The 18,612-nt window shown below is 45.0% G+C and overlaps 1 protein-coding gene across 3 annotated transcripts in view; it reads right to left on the minus strand.

The window, feature by feature from the left end:
- Positions 1-18,612, minus strand: part of LOC118379338 (ephrin type-A receptor 4) — a 144,820-nt gene that overhangs the window by 18,568 nt on the left and 107,640 nt on the right. For 2 of the 3 annotated variants that reach the window (XM_052513100.1, XM_052513204.1), the window contains exons 6-11: positions 15,155-15,279; positions 14,818-14,977; positions 13,364-13,475; positions 11,994-12,052; positions 11,456-11,569; positions 10,771-10,956 (exon numbers count right to left, since the gene is read on the minus strand). In XM_052513100.1, the coding sequence (XP_052369060.1) occupies positions 10,771-10,956; positions 11,456-11,569; positions 11,994-12,052; positions 13,364-13,475; positions 14,818-14,977; positions 15,155-15,279 (756 nt within the window). The remainder of the gene's footprint in view (positions 1-10,770; positions 10,957-11,455; positions 11,570-11,993; positions 12,053-13,363; positions 13,476-14,817; positions 14,978-15,154; positions 15,280-18,612) is intronic. The other variant, XM_052513151.1, reaches the window with a different exon arrangement.

Here is an 18,612-nt window from a genome sequence, read left to right on the forward strand (position 1 = left end):
ACAGCCCTAGACTGTTTCCACATGTTGTTGTGTTACAGCCCTATACTGTTTGTGTTACACATGTTGTTTGTGTTACAGCCCTAGACTGTTTCCACATGTTGTTGTGTTACAGCCCTATACTGTTTCCACATGTTGTTGTGTTACAGCCCTAGACTGTTTCCACATGTTGTTGTGTTACAGCCCTAGACTGTTTCCACATGTTGTTGTGTTACAGCCCTAGACTGTTTCCACATGTTGTTGTGTTACAGCCCTATACTGTTTCCACATGTTGTTGTGTTACAGCCCTAGACTGTTTCCACATGTTGTTGTGTTACAGCCCTAGACTGTTTCCACATGTTGTTGTGTTACAGCCCTAGACTGTTTCCACATGTTGTTGTGTTACAGCCCTAGACTGTTTCCACATGTTGTTGTGTTACAGCCCTAGACTGTTTCCACATGTTGTTGTGTTACAGCCCTAGACTGTTTCCACATGTTGTTGTGTTACAGCCCTAGACTGTTTCCACATGTTGTTGTGTTACAGCCCTAGACTGTTTCCACATGTTGTTGTGTTACAGCCCTAGACTGTTTCCACATGTTGTTGTGTTACAGCCCTAGACTGTTTCCACATGTTGTTGTGTTACAGCCCTAGACTGTTTCCACATGTTGTTGTGTTACAGCCCTAGACTGTTTCCACATGTTGTTGTGTTACAGCCCTATACTGTTTCCACATGTTGTTGTGTTACACTGCCCTACAGACTGTTTCCACATGTTGTTGTGTTACAGCCCTAGACTGTTTCCACATGTTGTTGTGTTACAGCCCTAGACTGTTTCCACATGTTGTTGTGTTACAGCCCTAGACTGTTTCCACATGTTGTTGTGTTTGTTTCCACAGTTACCCTAGACTGTTTCCACATGTTGTTGTGTTACAGCCCTAGACTGTTTCCACATGTTGTTGTGTTACAGCCCTATACTGTTTCCACATGTTGTTGTGTTACAGCCCTAGACTGTTTCCACATGTTGTTGTGTTACAGCCCTAGACTGTTTCCACATGTTGTTGTGTTACAGCCCTAGACTGTTTCCACATGTTGTTGTGTTACAGCCCTAGACTGTTTCCACATGTTGTTGTGTTACAGCCCTAGACTGTTTCCACATGTTGTTGTGTTACAGCCCTAGACTGTTTCCACATGTTGTTGTGTTACAGCCCTAGACTGTTTCCACATGTTGTTGTGTTACAGCCCTAGACTGTTTCCACATGTTGTTGTGTTACAGCCCTAGACTGTTTCCACATGTTGTTGTGTTACAGCCCTAGACTGTTTCCACATGTTGTTGTGTTACAGCCCTAGACTGTTTCCACATGTTGTTGTGTTACAGCCCTAGACTGTTTCCACATGTTGTTGTGTTACAGCCCTAGACTGTTTCCACATGTTGTTGTGTTACAGCCCTAGACTGTTTCCACATGTTGTTGTGTTACAGCCCTAGACTGTTTCCACATGTTGTTGTGTTACAGCCTAGACTGTTTCCACATGTTGTTGTGTTACAGCCCTAGACTGTTTCCACATGTTGTTGTGTTACAGCCCTAGACTGTTTCCACATGTTGTTGTGTTACAGCCCTAGACTGTTTCCACATGTTGTTGTGTTACAGCCCTAGACTGTTTCCACATGTTGTTGTGTTACAGCATGTTGTTGTGTTAGCCCTAGACTGTTTCCACATGTTGTTGTGTTACAGCCCTAGACTGTTTCCACATGTTGTTGTGTTACAGCCCTAGACTGTTTCCACATGTTGTTGTGTTACAGCCCTAGACTGTTTCCACATGTTGTTGTGTTACAGCCCTAGACTGTTTCCACATGTTGTTGTGTTACAGCCCTAGACTGTTTCCACATGTTGTTGTGTTACAGCCCTAGACTGTTTCCACATGTTGTTGTGTTACAGCCCTATACTGTTTCCACATGTTGTTGTGTTACAGCCCTAGACTGTTTCCACATGTTGTTGTGTTACAGCCCTAGACTGTTTCCACATGTTGTTGTGTTACAGCCCTATACTGTTTCCACATGTTGTTGTGTTACAGCCCTAGACTGTTTCCACATGTTGTTGTGTTACAGCCCTAGACTGTTTCCACATGTTGTTGTGTTACAGCCCTAGACTGTTTCCACATGTTGTTGTGTTACAGCCCTAGACTGTTTCCACATGTTGTTGTGTTACAGCCCTAGACTGTTTCCACATGTTGTTGTGTTACAGCCCTATACTGTTTCCACATGTTGTTGTGTTACAGCCCTAGACGGTTTCCACATGTTGTTGTGTTACAGCCTGAATTTAAAATGGATTACATGTAGACTTGTTTGTCACTGTCCTACACACAATACACCATAATGTCAAAGTGGAATTCCTATTTTTTATTGTTATGTTAACTAATGAATTTAAAATTAAAAGCTGAAATGTCTTGATTCAATAAGTATTCAACCTCTTTGTTATGGCAAGCCTAAAGAAGTCCAGGAGTAAAAAGGTGCTTAACAAGTTACATAATAAGTTGCATGGACTCACTCTGTGTGTAACATGATTTTTGAATGACTACCTCATCTCTGAACCCCAAACATACAATTATCTGTAAGGTCTATTTCAAACACAGATTCAACCACAAAGACCAGGGAGGTTAATACCTCGCAAAGGTGGGCACCTATTGGTAGATGTGTAAAATGTTTTATCAAAAGTAGACATTGAATATCCCTTTAGGCATGGTGAAGTTATTAATTACACTTTGGATCGTGTATCAATACACCCAGTCACTACAGGCGTCATTCCTAACTAAGATGCCAGAGAGGAAGAAACCATGAGGTCAATGGTGACTTTAAAACAGTTACAGAGTTTAATGGCTGTTAATGGTAGTTACGTCACAATACTAACCTCATTTACAGATTGAAATGAAGGGGGCCTGTACAGAATAAAAACATGCATCCTGTTTGCAACAAGGCACTAAAGTAATACTGCAACAAGGCACTATAGTAACACTGCAACGAGGCACTAAAGTAATAATGCAACAAGGCACTAAAGTAATACGGCAAGACTGTAGTAATTGCAACAAGGCACTAAGTAATGTTGAAACAAGGCACTGTAATACTGAAACAAGGCACTGTAAACAAGGCACTAAAGTTGCAACAAGTGTTACAGCCCTAACTGTAATACTGCAACAAGGCACTGTGTAATACTGAAACAAGGCACTAAAGTTTAATACTGAAACAAGGCACTAAAGTAATACTGCAACAAGGCACTAAAGTAATACTGCAACAAGGCACTAAAGTAATACTGGAACAAGGCACTAAAGTAATACTGTTAACAAGGCATGTTGTTGTGTTACAGCCCTATACTGCAACAAGGCACTAAGTAATAATGTAACAAGGCACTAAATGTAATACTGCAACAAGCACTATAGTAATAATGTTGCAACAAGGCAGCAACAAGGCACTAAAATAATACTGTTTCCAACAAGGCACATGTTGTTGTGTTACAGCCCTATACTGTTTCCACTGCAACAAGGCACTAAAGTAATACTGCAACAAGGCACTAAAGTAACAAGGCACTAACTGTTTACATGTTGTTGTGTTAATAGACTAGGCACTAAAGTAATACTGCAACAAGGCATGTTGTAATACTGCAACAAGGCACTAAAGTAATACACAAGGCACTAAAGACTGGAACAAGGCACATGTAATACTGCAACAAGGCACTATAGTACACTGCAACAAGGCACATGTTGTGTGTTAATGCAACAAGGCACTAGACTGTTTAATACTGCAACAAGGCACTATAGTAATGTTGTGTTACAGGCACTGTTTACATACTGTGTAGTACATAGACTGTTTCAACAGGCACTGTAATACTGCAACAAGGGGTGTAATAATGCAACAAGGCACTATAGTAATACTGCAACAAGGCACTCACAATGTTGTTGTGTAATACTGCAACAAGGCACTAGAAAGTTACATAGACTGTTTCCACAAGCCCTAGGCATGTAGTAATACTGCAACAAGGCACTCAAAGTAACACTGCAACTAGGCACATGTAATACTGCAACAAGGCACTACATTTACATTTTAGGTCCAGACGGCACATGTTAACACTGCAACAAGGCACTACTGACATGTTGAGGTGTAATACTGCAACAAGGCACTAAAGTAATACTGCAACAGGCACTATAGTCATACTGCAACTAGGCACTATGAATACAGCAACAAGGCACTAACATTAATACTGCAACAAGGCACTATAGTAATACTGCAACAAGGTGAATACTGCAACAAGCACACTGTAATACTGCAACATGGCACTGTGTAACACTGCTAACAAGGCACATGTAATAATGTTACAGCACTATAGTAATACTGCAACAAGGCACTATGTAATACAGCAACAAGGGTGACTAAATGTAATACTGCAACAAGGCACTATAGTAATACTGCAACAAGGCACTAAAGTGAGCAACAAGGCACTAAAGTAACATGCAACAGAGGCACTGGGTGTAATACTGCAACAAGGCACTAAAGTACATGTTGTTGTGTTAAGGCACTGTTTAAAGTAATGTGGCAACTAGGCACTATAGTAATACTGCAACAAGGCACTAGAAATGTTGTTGTGTTAACACTGTTTCAACATAGGTGTTACAGTAATACTGCAACAAGGCACTAGAAGTAATACTGCAACAAGGCACTAAAGTAATACTGCACACTAGGCACTATAGTAATACTGCAACAAGGCACTCAAGTAACACTGCAATGTTGTAGGCACTATAGTAATACTGCAACATGTTGTTGGTTACACTACATTTACATTTACATTTAGACTGTTTCATTTGTGAGGGGTGTTAAATAACACTGCAACAAGGCACTAAAGTAATACTGCAACAAGGCACTAGGGGTAATACTGCAACAAGGCACTATAGTAATACTGCAGGGGGTGCACTATACTGTAAATAGGCAACAATGCACTAGAATTAATACTGCAACAAGGCACTATAGTAATACTGCAACAAGGTTACACTAAAGTAATACTGCTAACAAGGCACTAAAGGGGGTTAATACTGCAACAAGGCACTATAGTAACACTGCAACAAGGCACTAAAGTAATAATGCAACAAGGCACTATAGTAATACATTTGTTGCAACAAGGCACATAGTGTTAATACTGCAACAAGGCACTCATTAATACTGCAACAGGCACTATAGTAATACTGCAACAAGGCACTAAAGTATCATATGCAACAAGGCACTAAAGTAATAATGCAACAAGGCACTGGAGGGGTAATACTGTAACAAGGCACTGTAGTAATATCCCTGCAACAAGGCACTACTTAATTACACTTTACTGCAATAGGCACTATAGTAATACTGCAACAAGGCACTAAAGTAACACTGCAACTAAGGCACTATAGTAATACTGCAACAAGGCACTGTACATTTACATTTACATTTAGGTACTTTACAAGGCTCATCTAAAGTAACACTGCAACAAGGCACTAAAGTAATACTGCAACAAGGCACTAAAGTAATAATGCAACAAGGGCACTATAGTAATACTGCAACAAGGCACTATAGTAATACATTGCAACAAGGCACTAAATTAATACTGCAACAAGGCACTATAGTAATACTGCAACAAGGCACTATAGTAATACGGCAACAAGGCACTAAATTAATACTGCAACAAGGCACTATAGTAATACTGCAACAAGGCACTAAAGTAATACTGCAACAAGGCACTAAAGTAATAATGCAACAAGGCACTAAAGTAATACTGCAACAAGGCACTAAAGTAATACTGAAACAAGGCACTAAAGTAATACTGCAACAAGGCACTAAAGTAATACTGCAACAAGGCACTAAAGTAATACTGCAACAAGGCACTAAAGTAATACTGCAACAAGGCACTAAAGTAATACTGCAACAAGGCACTAAAGTAATACTGCAACAAGGCACTAAAGTAATACTGCAACAAGGCACTAAAGTAATACTGCAACAAGGCACTAAAGTAATACTGCAACAAGGCACTAAAGTAATAATGCAACAAGGCACTATAGTAATACTGCAACAAGGCACTAGTAATACAGCAACAAGGCACTAAAGTAATACTGCAACAAGGCACTAAAGGTAATACTGCAACAAGGCACTGCAAAAGTAATACTGCAACAAGGCACTAAAGTAATACTGCAACAAGGCACTAAAGTAATACTGCAACAAGGCACTAAAGTAATACTGCAACAAGGCACTAAAGTAATACTGCAACAAGGCACTAAAGTAATACTGCAACAAGGCACTAAAGTAACACTGCAACAAGGCACTATAGTAATACTGCAACAAGGCACTACATTTACATTTACATTTAGGTCATTTACAAGGCACTAAAGTAATACTGCAACAAGGCACTAAAGTAATACTGCAACAAGGCACTAAAGTAATAATGCAACAAGGCACTAAAGTAATACTGCAACAAGGCACTATAGTAATAATGCAACAAGGCACTAAAGTAATACTGCAACAAGGCACTAAAGTAATACTGCAACAAGGCACTAAAGTAATACTGCAACAAGGCACTAAAGTAATAATGCAACAAGGCACTATAGTAATACTGCAACAAGGCACTAAAGTAATACTGCAACAAGGCACTATAGTAATACTGCAACAAGGCACTAAAGTAACACTGCAACTAGGCACTATAGTAATACTGCAACAAGGCACTACATTTACATTTACATTTAGGTCATTTAGCAGACGCTCTTATCTAAAGTAACACTGCAACAAGGCACTAAAGTAATACTGCAACAAGGCACTAAAGTAATACTGCAACAAGGCACTATAGTAATACTGCAACTAGGCACTATAGTAATACTGCAACAAGGCACTAAAGTAACACTGCAACAAGGCACTAAAGTAACACTGCAACAAGGCACTAAAGTAACACTGCAACAAGGCACTAAAGTAATACTGCAACAAGGCACTAAAGTAACACTGCAACAAGGCACTAGAGTAACATTGCAACTAGGCACTAGAGTAACATTGCAACTAGGCACTATAGTAATACTGCAACAAGGCACTATAGTAATACTGCAAAAAGGCACTATAGTAATACTGCAACAAGGCACTAAAGTGATACTGCAACAAGGCACTAAAGTAACACTGCAACAAGGCACTAAAGTAATACTGCAACAAGGCACTAAAGTAATACTGCAACAAGGCACTAAAGTAATACTGCAACAAGGCACTAAAGTAACACTGCAACTAGGCACTATAGTAATACTGCAACAAGGCACTATAGTAATACTGCAACAAGGCACTATAGTAATACTGCAACAAGGCACTATAGTAATACTGCAACAATGCACTAAAGTAACACTGCAACAAGGCACTAAAGTAATACGGCAACAAGGCACTAAAGTAATACTGCAACAAGGCACTAAAGTAACACTGCAACAAGGCACTAACGTAATACTGCAACAAGGCACTATAGTAATACTGCAACAGGGCACTAAAGTAACACTGCAACAAGGCACTAAAGTAATAATGCAACAAGGCACTATAGTAATACTGCAACAGGGCACTAAAGTAGTACTGCAACAAGGCACTAAAGTAGTACTGCAACAAGGCACTATAGTAACACTGCAACAAGGCACTAAAGTAATACTGCAACAAGGCACTATAGTAACACTGAAAAAACTGTGGCAAAGCACTTACATTTTTGTCCTGACTAGAACATTTTTGGGGCAAATCCAATACAACACATTACTGAGTACCACTCTCCATATTTTCAAGCATAGTGGTGGTTGCATCATGTTATGGTTATACATGTAATTGTTGAGGACTGGAGAGGTTTTAAGGATTAAAAAATAAACAGAATGGATCTAAGCACAGGCAAAACCTTAGAGGAAACCTGAATCAGTCTGATTTCCAGCCGACACTAGGAGATGAATTCACCTTTCAGCAGGACAATAGCCTAAAACACAAGGCCAAATCTACACTGGAGTTGCTTACCAAGAAAATAGTGAATGTTCCTGAGTGGTTGAGTTACAATGTTGACTTAAATCTGCTTGAAAATCTATGGTAAGACCTGAAAATGGTTGTGCAGCAATGATCAACAATCAATATGACATAGTTTGAAGAATTTAGAAAATAATAATGGGCAAATGTTGCACAATCCAGGTGTGGAAAGCTTTGAGACTTACCCAGAAACACTCACAGCGGTAATCTCTGCCAAAGGTGATTCTACAAATAATTGACTCAGGGGTGTGAGGGGTCTAAAGCTGAAGTTCTCCAACTCTGCGTTGGACTGGTCCGATTGTCAAGAGGCTGTCAGCCACGGCTCTGTGCGACGTGTGATTGGCGCTCCATGACTTACAGGACTTCAGCAGCATCCCAAAGAGGATGTGGAGTTCAACTTGAGAGGGGAGCCCCTTTGTCAACCATCTTTGCTCTGTTTTGTTGTCCCCTGCTGCCCCCGGGCTGCCACTGATTGACAACTCGCCAAACAAGTCCGAGAAGCGTCTGACCTACGACCCTCAGCTCGCCCCTTCTCAGCCCTGCCCTCTTCCTCCCAGCCTATTTGCATGCTAATGTCTTGTTTACTGAATACGTCCTGCAGCCTTTGGTAATGAACTATGAGCAGGGGCCCCGCCAATAAGCCAATTATCTCCTGTCCCAAAAAATGTCTAGGGATGGTAGAGGACAACGTATAAGAGAACGTTTGGATAACAATGAGGTAACGTTAGGAGAATGTTATTATAGAGAGCGGAGGCTGGTGGGAGAACACAAAGAGGCCAGCCACTAACACTCACTGGAGCGTTCTTTCTTTCCTTCTTTTTTTCTAAAAGGGTTCTTTCTAATTTAGCAGCGCTTACATTATGTAAATGTGGGAATTTAAATGCGTCACTTCCTAAAGGAAAGCTGTGAAGGAGCAAAGTATTAACAACTCACGATGGACAGTTTTTAATTATGTCAGAGTGACGCTGAGAAAAAATACATAAATGGCCAAGATGACAGGCTATACTGCCTCAGCTCTGAGTCTCTGATGTTAGCCTATTTATGTATTTAGTGCATATTTAGACTTCATCAATAATTAACAAGACTTAATTGGCCTCTTGGACAGGCAGTGCTGCCGTACTGAGGCGAGATGGAAGTCCCTTTTAACTAGATCGGAATAGGGAGGGAATTCAAATAATGGATTCTTAATAGATTCCACCGACACACTCAAGTGTGAAGGACTAATTGCTGAGAAACGGCGTCAAGCTTTTTGTCATGACAAAGACGGGAGGAAGGGGAGAGGGAAGGAGATGGATATTGGATGCAGTCCTCCTCGCTTAAACTTTCTCTCTTTTTAAGTCTGTTTCTGTTTCCAGTCTGGTATCTCATTTACCCGTTCTCTTCATCTTCTCTGTGTCTGTTTGTCTTTCAGCCTCCCCTATGCTTTCTCAATCGTTCTACCCATGGTCACAACAAGATGTTTAGGGTTGAGGGTGTGAATTTTTTGTGTCTGCTGATGCGTATTTTGCGTCACTCTGCTCATACGGGAGTTGTAAAGAGCTAGTAATGATTTTAGTAATGATTTTTTGGGGGTGATTTATCAGGGGGTGCTGCAACACCCTCAGCAACCCTACTTCCCACAGCTATGGTTCTAACCCCCACTATACCCCTCTCCTGCGCTCTCCTCTCTCCTAATCTTACACCCTCTCACGTGTTATCCTCCTCTATATCTCATCCTCTCTCTTCTGCTCATCTCCTATTTCTATCCTTCATTTATCTCTGATTCCCTTCTTTCCTCCCGATCCCTGCCTTTCCCCCCTCTCTTCTCAATTCAATGAAATTCTGTCTCTCCGTTGAGAGGTCTGATGTGTGATAAGTGATCAGGCCTGTAGTGAGTATGGTTGTGTCATGGCAGGCTGTGGCTGTGCAGACTGAATGGCTGACTGGGATTGGTCTTATCTCCTAGAGGAGGACAGATGTGGCAGTATGTCCATCTAACCAGCCAACAGCCAAGATAACTGGGACTCTGAGGTAACAGTCACACACACATGTACCTAATCAAAGGTGAACAGACACACATTCATAGTAAAAGGCAATAAATAAAACGCTAAACCAGTATGTCATCAATACAAACTCTCACGCTCAAACACACATGCACACAATGCACTACGAGTTGAACACACAACTAGTTTCCCAAACGTACACCCCCCTCCCCCAACACACACTCTAAACAACAGCGTCTGGTATGGTGGCAGTACAGGGTCTGTCCTGCAGATAGGATATCACTCTCTAACCCCAAACACATTTACAGCTGACACTATGATTAATGAGCTAGCAGGACAGCGCAGGACACATTAACCCTGTAGCCGACCTGGACCAGACCTGTTCCATCTGGACTCCAACCACCTGGGGATTCCCAGGATGGGATCCGTGTCCGGACCCACACCACTCCTCGCCCCTATCCAAGGCCCTCTGGGTAACCAGGCTTGGATGTGAAAGACCCCCTCCCCTCCCTTGCTATCTCCAAACTCACCCACAACAACAGACGTGGTGTGTAATGATTTAAGTCTTTATCTGAGCTTGTCCCGTACAGGATTATTTAATCACTTCATAGTTTATGTTTTCCATAGGTGAAATATAGAGTATATGATTGGTTCTCTATATTATAAGCTCCACAAAACTTTGATTTACTCATGTATTTACATTTACTTGCATTTATTTAAATTGTGCATTTTAAATCATTTTAAATTATTGTAATTTAGCTAAATACTCTCCAATCAGGAGCCTACTTACACTTGGTGACCACTCCCTCCAGGTGAATGATGTTCGGATGGTCAAATTGGCCCATGATGCTGGCCTCAGACAGGAAGTCCCGCCTCTGCTTGTCTGTGTATCCCGCTTTCAGGGTCTTAATGGCGACACAGATCTCCCTCTTTCCTGGCATCTTCAGACGACCACTGCACACCTCCCCAAACTCACCTGGAAGACACACATACACAATCCTTATTATAAAACACACACACACACCTTATTATAAAACACACACACACACCTTATTATAAAATGCACACACACCTTATCAAACTCACAGAAAAAATACATAGCCATACATTTTCAACATGGTGAAGAAAGACCTAATAACAGGTACCACACACGTATTTTTAGTGGAGGGAGAGAAGGGAACAGGTGGTGGTGGGAAAGGGGGCTGTACTTGAATCATTGATTGACCCCCTCTGATCCCCAATCCCTCCTTCTCAGTTGAGCAGAAAGAGAGCAAGAGAGAGGAAATGGCTATTGATTCTTTTCTATTATTGGTCACCAGCTAACTTTTTGCCCTGGAAAACAGGAACATTACATTTTCCATCCCAAGTCATTGTTTTCTCTATTGACCCAATGAGTCTGGCCAAATATTACCAGTCTGACAGAATGGCCATGTTGACATAGTAAACGTATAGCCAATAATAAGTCTAGTCCGTACCGATGCCAATGACTTTCTCAATCTTGATACAGGAAACGTCGATCTCCTTGGCAAACTCTCGGACAGCCTGGTTGGGGTCCTCGTAGGTGAAGGGGTCTATGTATATCCTCACTCCTGAGAGAAAGGAGGAGGGAAAGGGATGTTGAATGCATTCTGACCAGCAGAGCTCCATCTGTTCCTCATTTTCCCCATGATGTGGGCTATACTGCCTTCCTCTCTTCTCCTTGATCCTTTAATTCCTCAACTTCTACATTAAAACATCCAATGTCTCTGTTAGATTGGTGTAATAACTCTTTTAAAAAATGATATGAATGTATCTTCTCAATAGGTTCTCACTGGAAAACACTGTTAGAAATATGACATTACTTTCGGAATATACATTTAATTCACGCTTTTTTACAAACATACTTTTTTATTACTCTATTAACCAATGTAATACTTTTTTCAGCGGCTCTTCTGGCAACGATTAAATAATGAATGGTGCTGCTCATCAGTGAATGTTGATATTAGCGTAGGATGAGTAAAGTGAGTGGTCTACCTTGGTGTAGGTGTTTCTCTTCATCAGCATCCTGCTTGGCCTTACTGTACTTACTCCTTCTGGGGAGAAAAACAACATGGCCGACGTGGTTAGCTCGGTTCAGCAGCACAGAGCTAGTCCATGGTGTTATTATTCACTGGCTGTTTAAGACCACCAGATCTGCAGGACAATGTTGCACTAATGACTTTAAAACATGACAATGTGCCTCTGTCATTTTAATGACTGTTAAACAGCTCTGTGAGCCACGCTGAGCACTGCCCACCCACTCCTCCCCCACAGGATGGTCAAGACACAATGACAGACACTTACCGTCAATGAATATGAATCAAAGATGGCCACCTGCTTGGCTGGGAGAGCCGCAATCACACACACATGCACGCACACACACACAAACATCCCCCTCTCCATCGCCCACACACTCTCATACATATAGAAGTGCGCAATCACACAGGAGTGCACAAACACACACAGGCCAGTAAAAGACAGAGCGTGGTTAAAGCGTGAAGAGAGAGACCCCATCTGCATGTAATCCCATCTGTGTGTCACTGCTTGTCCTGCTCTACTGCTCGCTGGTTACCACTCTCTGATTGGGTCCCCAGAAATCCACCTGCTCTCTCTGTGTCTGTCTGTCTGTCTGTCTGTCTGTCTGTCTGTCTGTCTGTCTGTCTGTCTGTGTCTGTCTGTCTGTCTGTCTGTCTGTCTGTCTGTCTGTGTCTGTCTGTCTGTCTGTCTGTCTGTCTGTCTGTCTGTCTGTCTGTCTGTCTGTCTGTCTGTCTGTCTGTCTGTCTGTCTGTCTGTCTGTGTCTGTCTGTCTGTCTGTCTCTGTCTGTCTCTGTCTGTCTGTCTGTCTCTGTCTGTCTGTCTGTCTCTCTGTCTCTCTGTCTGTCTGTCTGTCTCTCTGTCTCTCTGTCTGTCTCTCTGTCTGTCTGTCTGTCTCTCTGTCTGTCTCTCTGTCTGTCTCTCTGTCTCTCTGTCTGTCTCTCTGTCTGTCTCCCTCTTTCCCTCGCTCTCTCCACAGGTCACAGTAACTAACTACCGCCCCGTATTATAGCCACAGCGAGATATAGAGGGATAGAGATGGAGGGAGGAGAGGGGGAGAGAGGAAAGAGGAGATGGAGTGGGAAAAGAGGAGTGAGGGTCGATGATTACATCTCTTCAGCTGTCACACCGTCAATCACGGGGCTGTGTGTGTGTGTTTGTGTGTGTGTGTGCGTGCACTTATCGCCAACGTGTGACAGACACTTTTTCCAGCCTGACTATGCAGCTGCCAAGCAAGACATTCTCATCACGACGGCAAGATGGAAAGAAAGAAAACAGAGAGGGGGAGAGTGAGAAAGGGAGAGAGAGAGGTGGGGGGATGAGAGTCTCACCTCCTGCTGATGACGAAGGCACTGATGAGGATGAGGAGGAGAACAACACTGCCCACCACAGATACCAGCAGCACTGTGGAGTTAGTCCCATCTCCGATGATAGGAGCTGGAACTGAATATGGGAGGGAGGGAGGGAGGGAGGGAGGGAGGGAGGGAGGGAGGGAGGGAGGGAGGGAGGGAGGGAGGGAGGGAGGGAGGGAGGGAGGAGGAGAAAGAAGAGGAGAAGACAAGGGAGTGAAAATTGAGAGGAATACAAATGCAGTGGGAAAGAGAGAGAAAAAGGAGAGGTATAGAAAGAGTGGGTGGACAGAGACAGGGTAAAGTCAATATCATTCAGTCTGATCAGGTCCAGAGACGTAAACCCTACAGTACATGTTCCCCTCTCCCTTCCTCTCTCCCTCTGTGTGTGGCCCAGAGTATTTGTACCTGTTCGTATCCTCCATTGAGACACAATGCAGTACCATTCCACTGAGCAAAGAGCTGTGTGCTTCAGCGTGTTATTGCCATGGGCCTCTATGTCACCACACAGACACCTCTTCTTAGAGGGATCCCAGTGTTTCACTACAGGACAGAACAGGGTCATCCTGCCTACAATATGTCTATCTCTATGTCACCACACAGACACCTCTTCTTAGAGGGATCCCAGTGTTTCACTACAGGACGGAACAGGGTCATCCTGCCCACACTATGTCTATCTCTATGTCACCACACAGACACCTCTTCTTAGAGGGATCCCAGTGTTTCACTACAGGACAGAACAGGGTCATCCTGCCCACACTATGTCTATCTCTATGTCACCACACAGACACCTCTTCTTAGAGGGATCCCAGTGTTTCACTACAGGACAGAACAGGGTCATCCTGCCCACACTATGTCTATCTCTATGTCACCACACAGACACCTCTTCTTAGAGGGATCCCAGTGTTTCACTACAGGACAGAACAGGGTCATCCTGCCCACACTATGTCTATCTCTATGTCACCACAAAGACACCTCTTCTTAGAGGGATCCCAGTGTTTCACTACAGGACAGAACAGAGTCATCCTGCCTACACTATGTCTATCTCTATGTCACCACAAAGACACCTCTTCTTAGAGGGATCCCAGTGTTTCACTACAGGACAGAACAGAGTCATCCTGCCTACACTATGTCTATCTCTATGTCACCACACAGACACCTCTTCTTAGAGGGATCCCAGTGTTTCACTACAGGACAGAACAGAGTCATCCTGCCTACACTATGTCTATCTCTATGTCACCACACAGACACCTCTTCTTAGAGGGATCCCAGTGTTTCACTACAGGACAGAACAGAGTCATCCTGCCTACACTATGTTCCGACATCTTAGAGGCTGTGAGAAAGATGTAAGTGGGTAGCGAGTGTCACTTCCTCTGTGTCACTGTGACATCATCACAGTGATTTGTTGGATGCTGTCTAGTCAGTGCTCCACTCACCAGAGTTGGTGATGAACTGGAAGGGAGCGCTGAACTCTCCATAGCCGGCGGCGGTGCGAGCGCGCACGTGGAACACGTAGGAAGTCAGAGGGGTCAGGCCTTTGATGTCAGTGTTCCTAGATGACGTCTTGATGATGCGATAACTCCTCTCATTCTGGTCCTGAAGGACAGAGAAAATAGTTTGGGTGGTTTTCCAGGCATGTCACAGGTTCTTACTTCAGCTTCACCTTTTCACTCTTAATAAAAATGGACGATTCTCAACCTGTCAGGTTCAATGTTATTTTGAAGCATGGGGCAAAAAGCTGCATTTCCCAGAGAACTGCCTTTCCCACCTCACCTTCTCGTAGTATTTGACTTCGTACTCCAGGATGACCCCGTTGGCTTTCTCCGGCTGCTGCCAGGCCAGAGAGATGGTGTGTCTGGTGATGTCCTTGGCCTGGATCGAGTTGACGGGAGACGGGGCTAGGGAGAAAAAGAATAGAAAAAAAGAGAGATTTTAGCATTGACCTTTCCTGTCTTGTTGTTTTGACCATCTGAGCCACTATATCTGCTTCTTTCCTATTGCTCTTTCTGAGAAAGTCAAGCACCAGACCAGGCCATGAGGCAATCAACTCTGTCTGTCTGTCAGCTTGGCTCCCAGTCGAAGAGCTTAGGCACTGTACGGATAAATGACTACGGCTACAGCGTTACAGCTAAGGAGTCCAATGGTCCAATGGTGAGGCGCTACTGCTAGCCAGGCGGTTTGAAAACATCAAAACAACCCATCCCAATGGCTTCTCCACATAGCAGATGCTCCAAGCTAAGCTATCTCACTTCCTGTCCCACCAATTCTTCAGTCACCCTGTGAAACCACTACATTGCTGTGACATCTCCCCTGCTGTTGCCCTGTTTAATTTACCTTTATTCAACTCGGCAAGTCAGTTAAGAACAAATGCTTATTTACTATGACGGCCTAGGAACGGTGGGTTAACTGCCTTGTTCAGGGGAAACAACAGATTTTTACCTTGTCAGCTCAGGGATTCAATCTTGCAACCTTTCGGTTACTAGTCCAACGCTCTAACCACCAGGCCACCTGCTGGTTACTAGTCCAACGCTCTAACCACCAGGCCACCTGCTGGTTACTAGTCCAACGCTCTAACCACCAGGCCACCTGCTGGTTACTAGTCCAACGCTCCAACCACCAGGCCACCTGCTGGTTACTAGTCCAACGCTCCAACCACCAGGCCACCTGCTGGTTACTAGTCCAACGCTCTAACCACCAGGCCACCTGCTGGTTACTAGTCCAACGCTCCAACCACCAGGCCACCTGCTGGTTACTAGTCCAACGCTCTAACCACCAGGCCACCTGCTGGTTACTAGTCCAACGCTCTAACCACCAGGCAACCTGCTGGTTACTAGTCCAACGCTCTAACCACCAGGCCACCTGCTGGTTACTAGTCCAACGCTCCAACCACCAGGCCACCTGCTGGTTACTAGTCCAACGCTCTAACCACCAGGCCACCTGCTGGTTACTACTCCAACACTCTAACCACCAGGCCTCCTGCTGGTTACTAGTCCAACGCTCCAACCACCAGGCCACCTGCTGGTTACTAGTCCAACGCTCTAACCACCAGGCCACCTGCTGGTTACTAGTCCAACCCTCCAACCACCAGGCAACCTGCTGGTTACTAGTCCAACGCTCTAACCACCAGGCCACCTGCTGGTTACTAGTCCAACGCTCTAACCACCAGGCCACCTGCTGGTTACTAGTCCAACGCTCCAACCACCAGGCCACCTGCTGGTTACTAGTCCAACACTCTAACCACCAGGCCACCTGCTGGTTACTAGTCCAACGCTCTAACCACCAGGCCACCTGCTGGTTACTAGTCCAACGCTCCAACCACCAGGCCACCTGCTGGTTACTAGTCCAACACTCTAACCACCAGGCCACCTGCTGGTTACTAGTCCAACGCTCTAAACACCAGGCCACCTGCTGGTTACTAGTCCAACGCTCTAACCACCAGGCCTCCTGCTGGTTACTAGTCCAACGCTCCAAACACCAGGCCACCTGCTGGTTACTAGTCCAACGCTCTAACCACCAGGCCACCTGCTGGTTACTAGTCCAACGCTCCAACCACCAGGCCACCTGCTGGTTACTAGTCCAACGCTCTAACCCCTAGGCCACCTGCTGGTTACTAGTCCAACGCTCTAACCACCAGGCCACCTGCTGGTTACTAGTCCAACGCTCTAACCAACAGGCCACCTGCTGGTTACTAGTCCAACGCTCTAACCACCAGGCCACCTGCTGGTTACTAGTCCAACACTCTAACCACCAGGCCTCCTGCTGGTTACTAGTCCAACGCTCCAACCACCAGGCCACCTGCTGGTTACTAGTCCAACGCTCTAACCACCAGGCCACCTGCTGGTTACTAGTCCAACGCTCTAACCACCAGGCCACCTGCTGGTTACTAGTCCAACGCTCCAACCACCAGGCAACCTGCTGGTTACTAGTCCAACGCTCTAACCACCAGGCCACCTGCTGGTTACTAGTCCAACGCTCTAACCACCAGGCAACCTGCTGGTTACTAGTCCAACGCTCTAACCACCAGGCAACCTGCTGGTTACTAGTCCAACGCTCTAACCACCAGGCCACCTGCTGGTTACTAGTCCAACGCTCCAACCACCAGGCCACCTGCTGGTTACTAGTCCAACGCTCTAACCACCAGGCCACCTGCTGGTTACTAGTCCAACGCTCTAACCACCAGGCCACCTGCTGGTTACTAGTCCAACGCTCTAACCACCAGGCCACCTGCTGGTTACTAGTCCAACGCTCTAACCACCAGGCCACCTGCTGGTTACTAGTCCAACGCTCTAACCACCAGGCCTCCTGCTGGTTACTAGTCCAACGCTCCAACCACCAGGCCACCTGCTGGTTACTAGTCCAACGCTCTAACCACCAGGCCACCTGCTGGTTACTAGTCCAACGCTCTAACCACCAGGCCACCTGCTGGTTACTAGTCCAACGCTCTAACCACCAGGCCACCTGCTGGTTACTAGTCCAACCTCTAACCACCAGGCAACCTGCTGGTTACTAGTCCAACGCTCTAACCACCAGGCCACCTGCTGGTTACTAGTCCAACGCTCTAACCACCAGGCCACCTGCTGGTTACTAGTCCAACGCTCTAACCACCAGGCCACCTGCTGGTTACTAGTCCAACGCTCTAACCACCAGGCAACCTGCTGGTTACTAGTCCAACGCTCTAACCACCAGGCCACCTGCTGGTTACTAGTCCAACGCTCTAACCACCAGGCCACCTGCTGGTTACTAGTCCAACGCTCTAACCACCAGGCCACCTGCTGGTTACTAGTCCAACGCTCTAACCACCAGGCCACCTGCTGGTTACTAGTCCAACGCTCCAACCACCAGGCCACCTGCTGGTTACTAGTCCAACACTCTAACCACCAGGCCACCTGCTGGTTACTAGTCCAACGCTCTAACCACCAGGCCACCTGCTGGTTACTAGTCCAACGCTCTAACCACCAGGCCACCTGCTGGTTACTAGTCCAACGCTCTAACCACCTGCCAGGCCACCTGCTGGTTACTAGTCCAACGCTCTAACCACCAGGCCACCTGCTGGTTACTAGTCCAACGCTCCAACCACCAGGCCACCTGCTGGTTACTAGTCCAACGCTCTAACCACCAGGCCACCTGCTGGTTACTAGTCCAACGCTCTAACCACCAGGCCACCTGCTGGTTACTAGTCCAACGCTCCAACCACCAGGCCACCTGCTGGTTACTAGTCCAACGCTCTAACC

Source organism: Oncorhynchus keta, chromosome 1, assembly GCF_023373465.1.
Source record: "Oncorhynchus keta strain PuntledgeMale-10-30-2019 chromosome 1, Oket_V2, whole genome shotgun sequence".
Classification (NCBI taxonomy): Eukaryota; Metazoa; Chordata; class Actinopteri; order Salmoniformes; family Salmonidae; genus Oncorhynchus; species Oncorhynchus keta.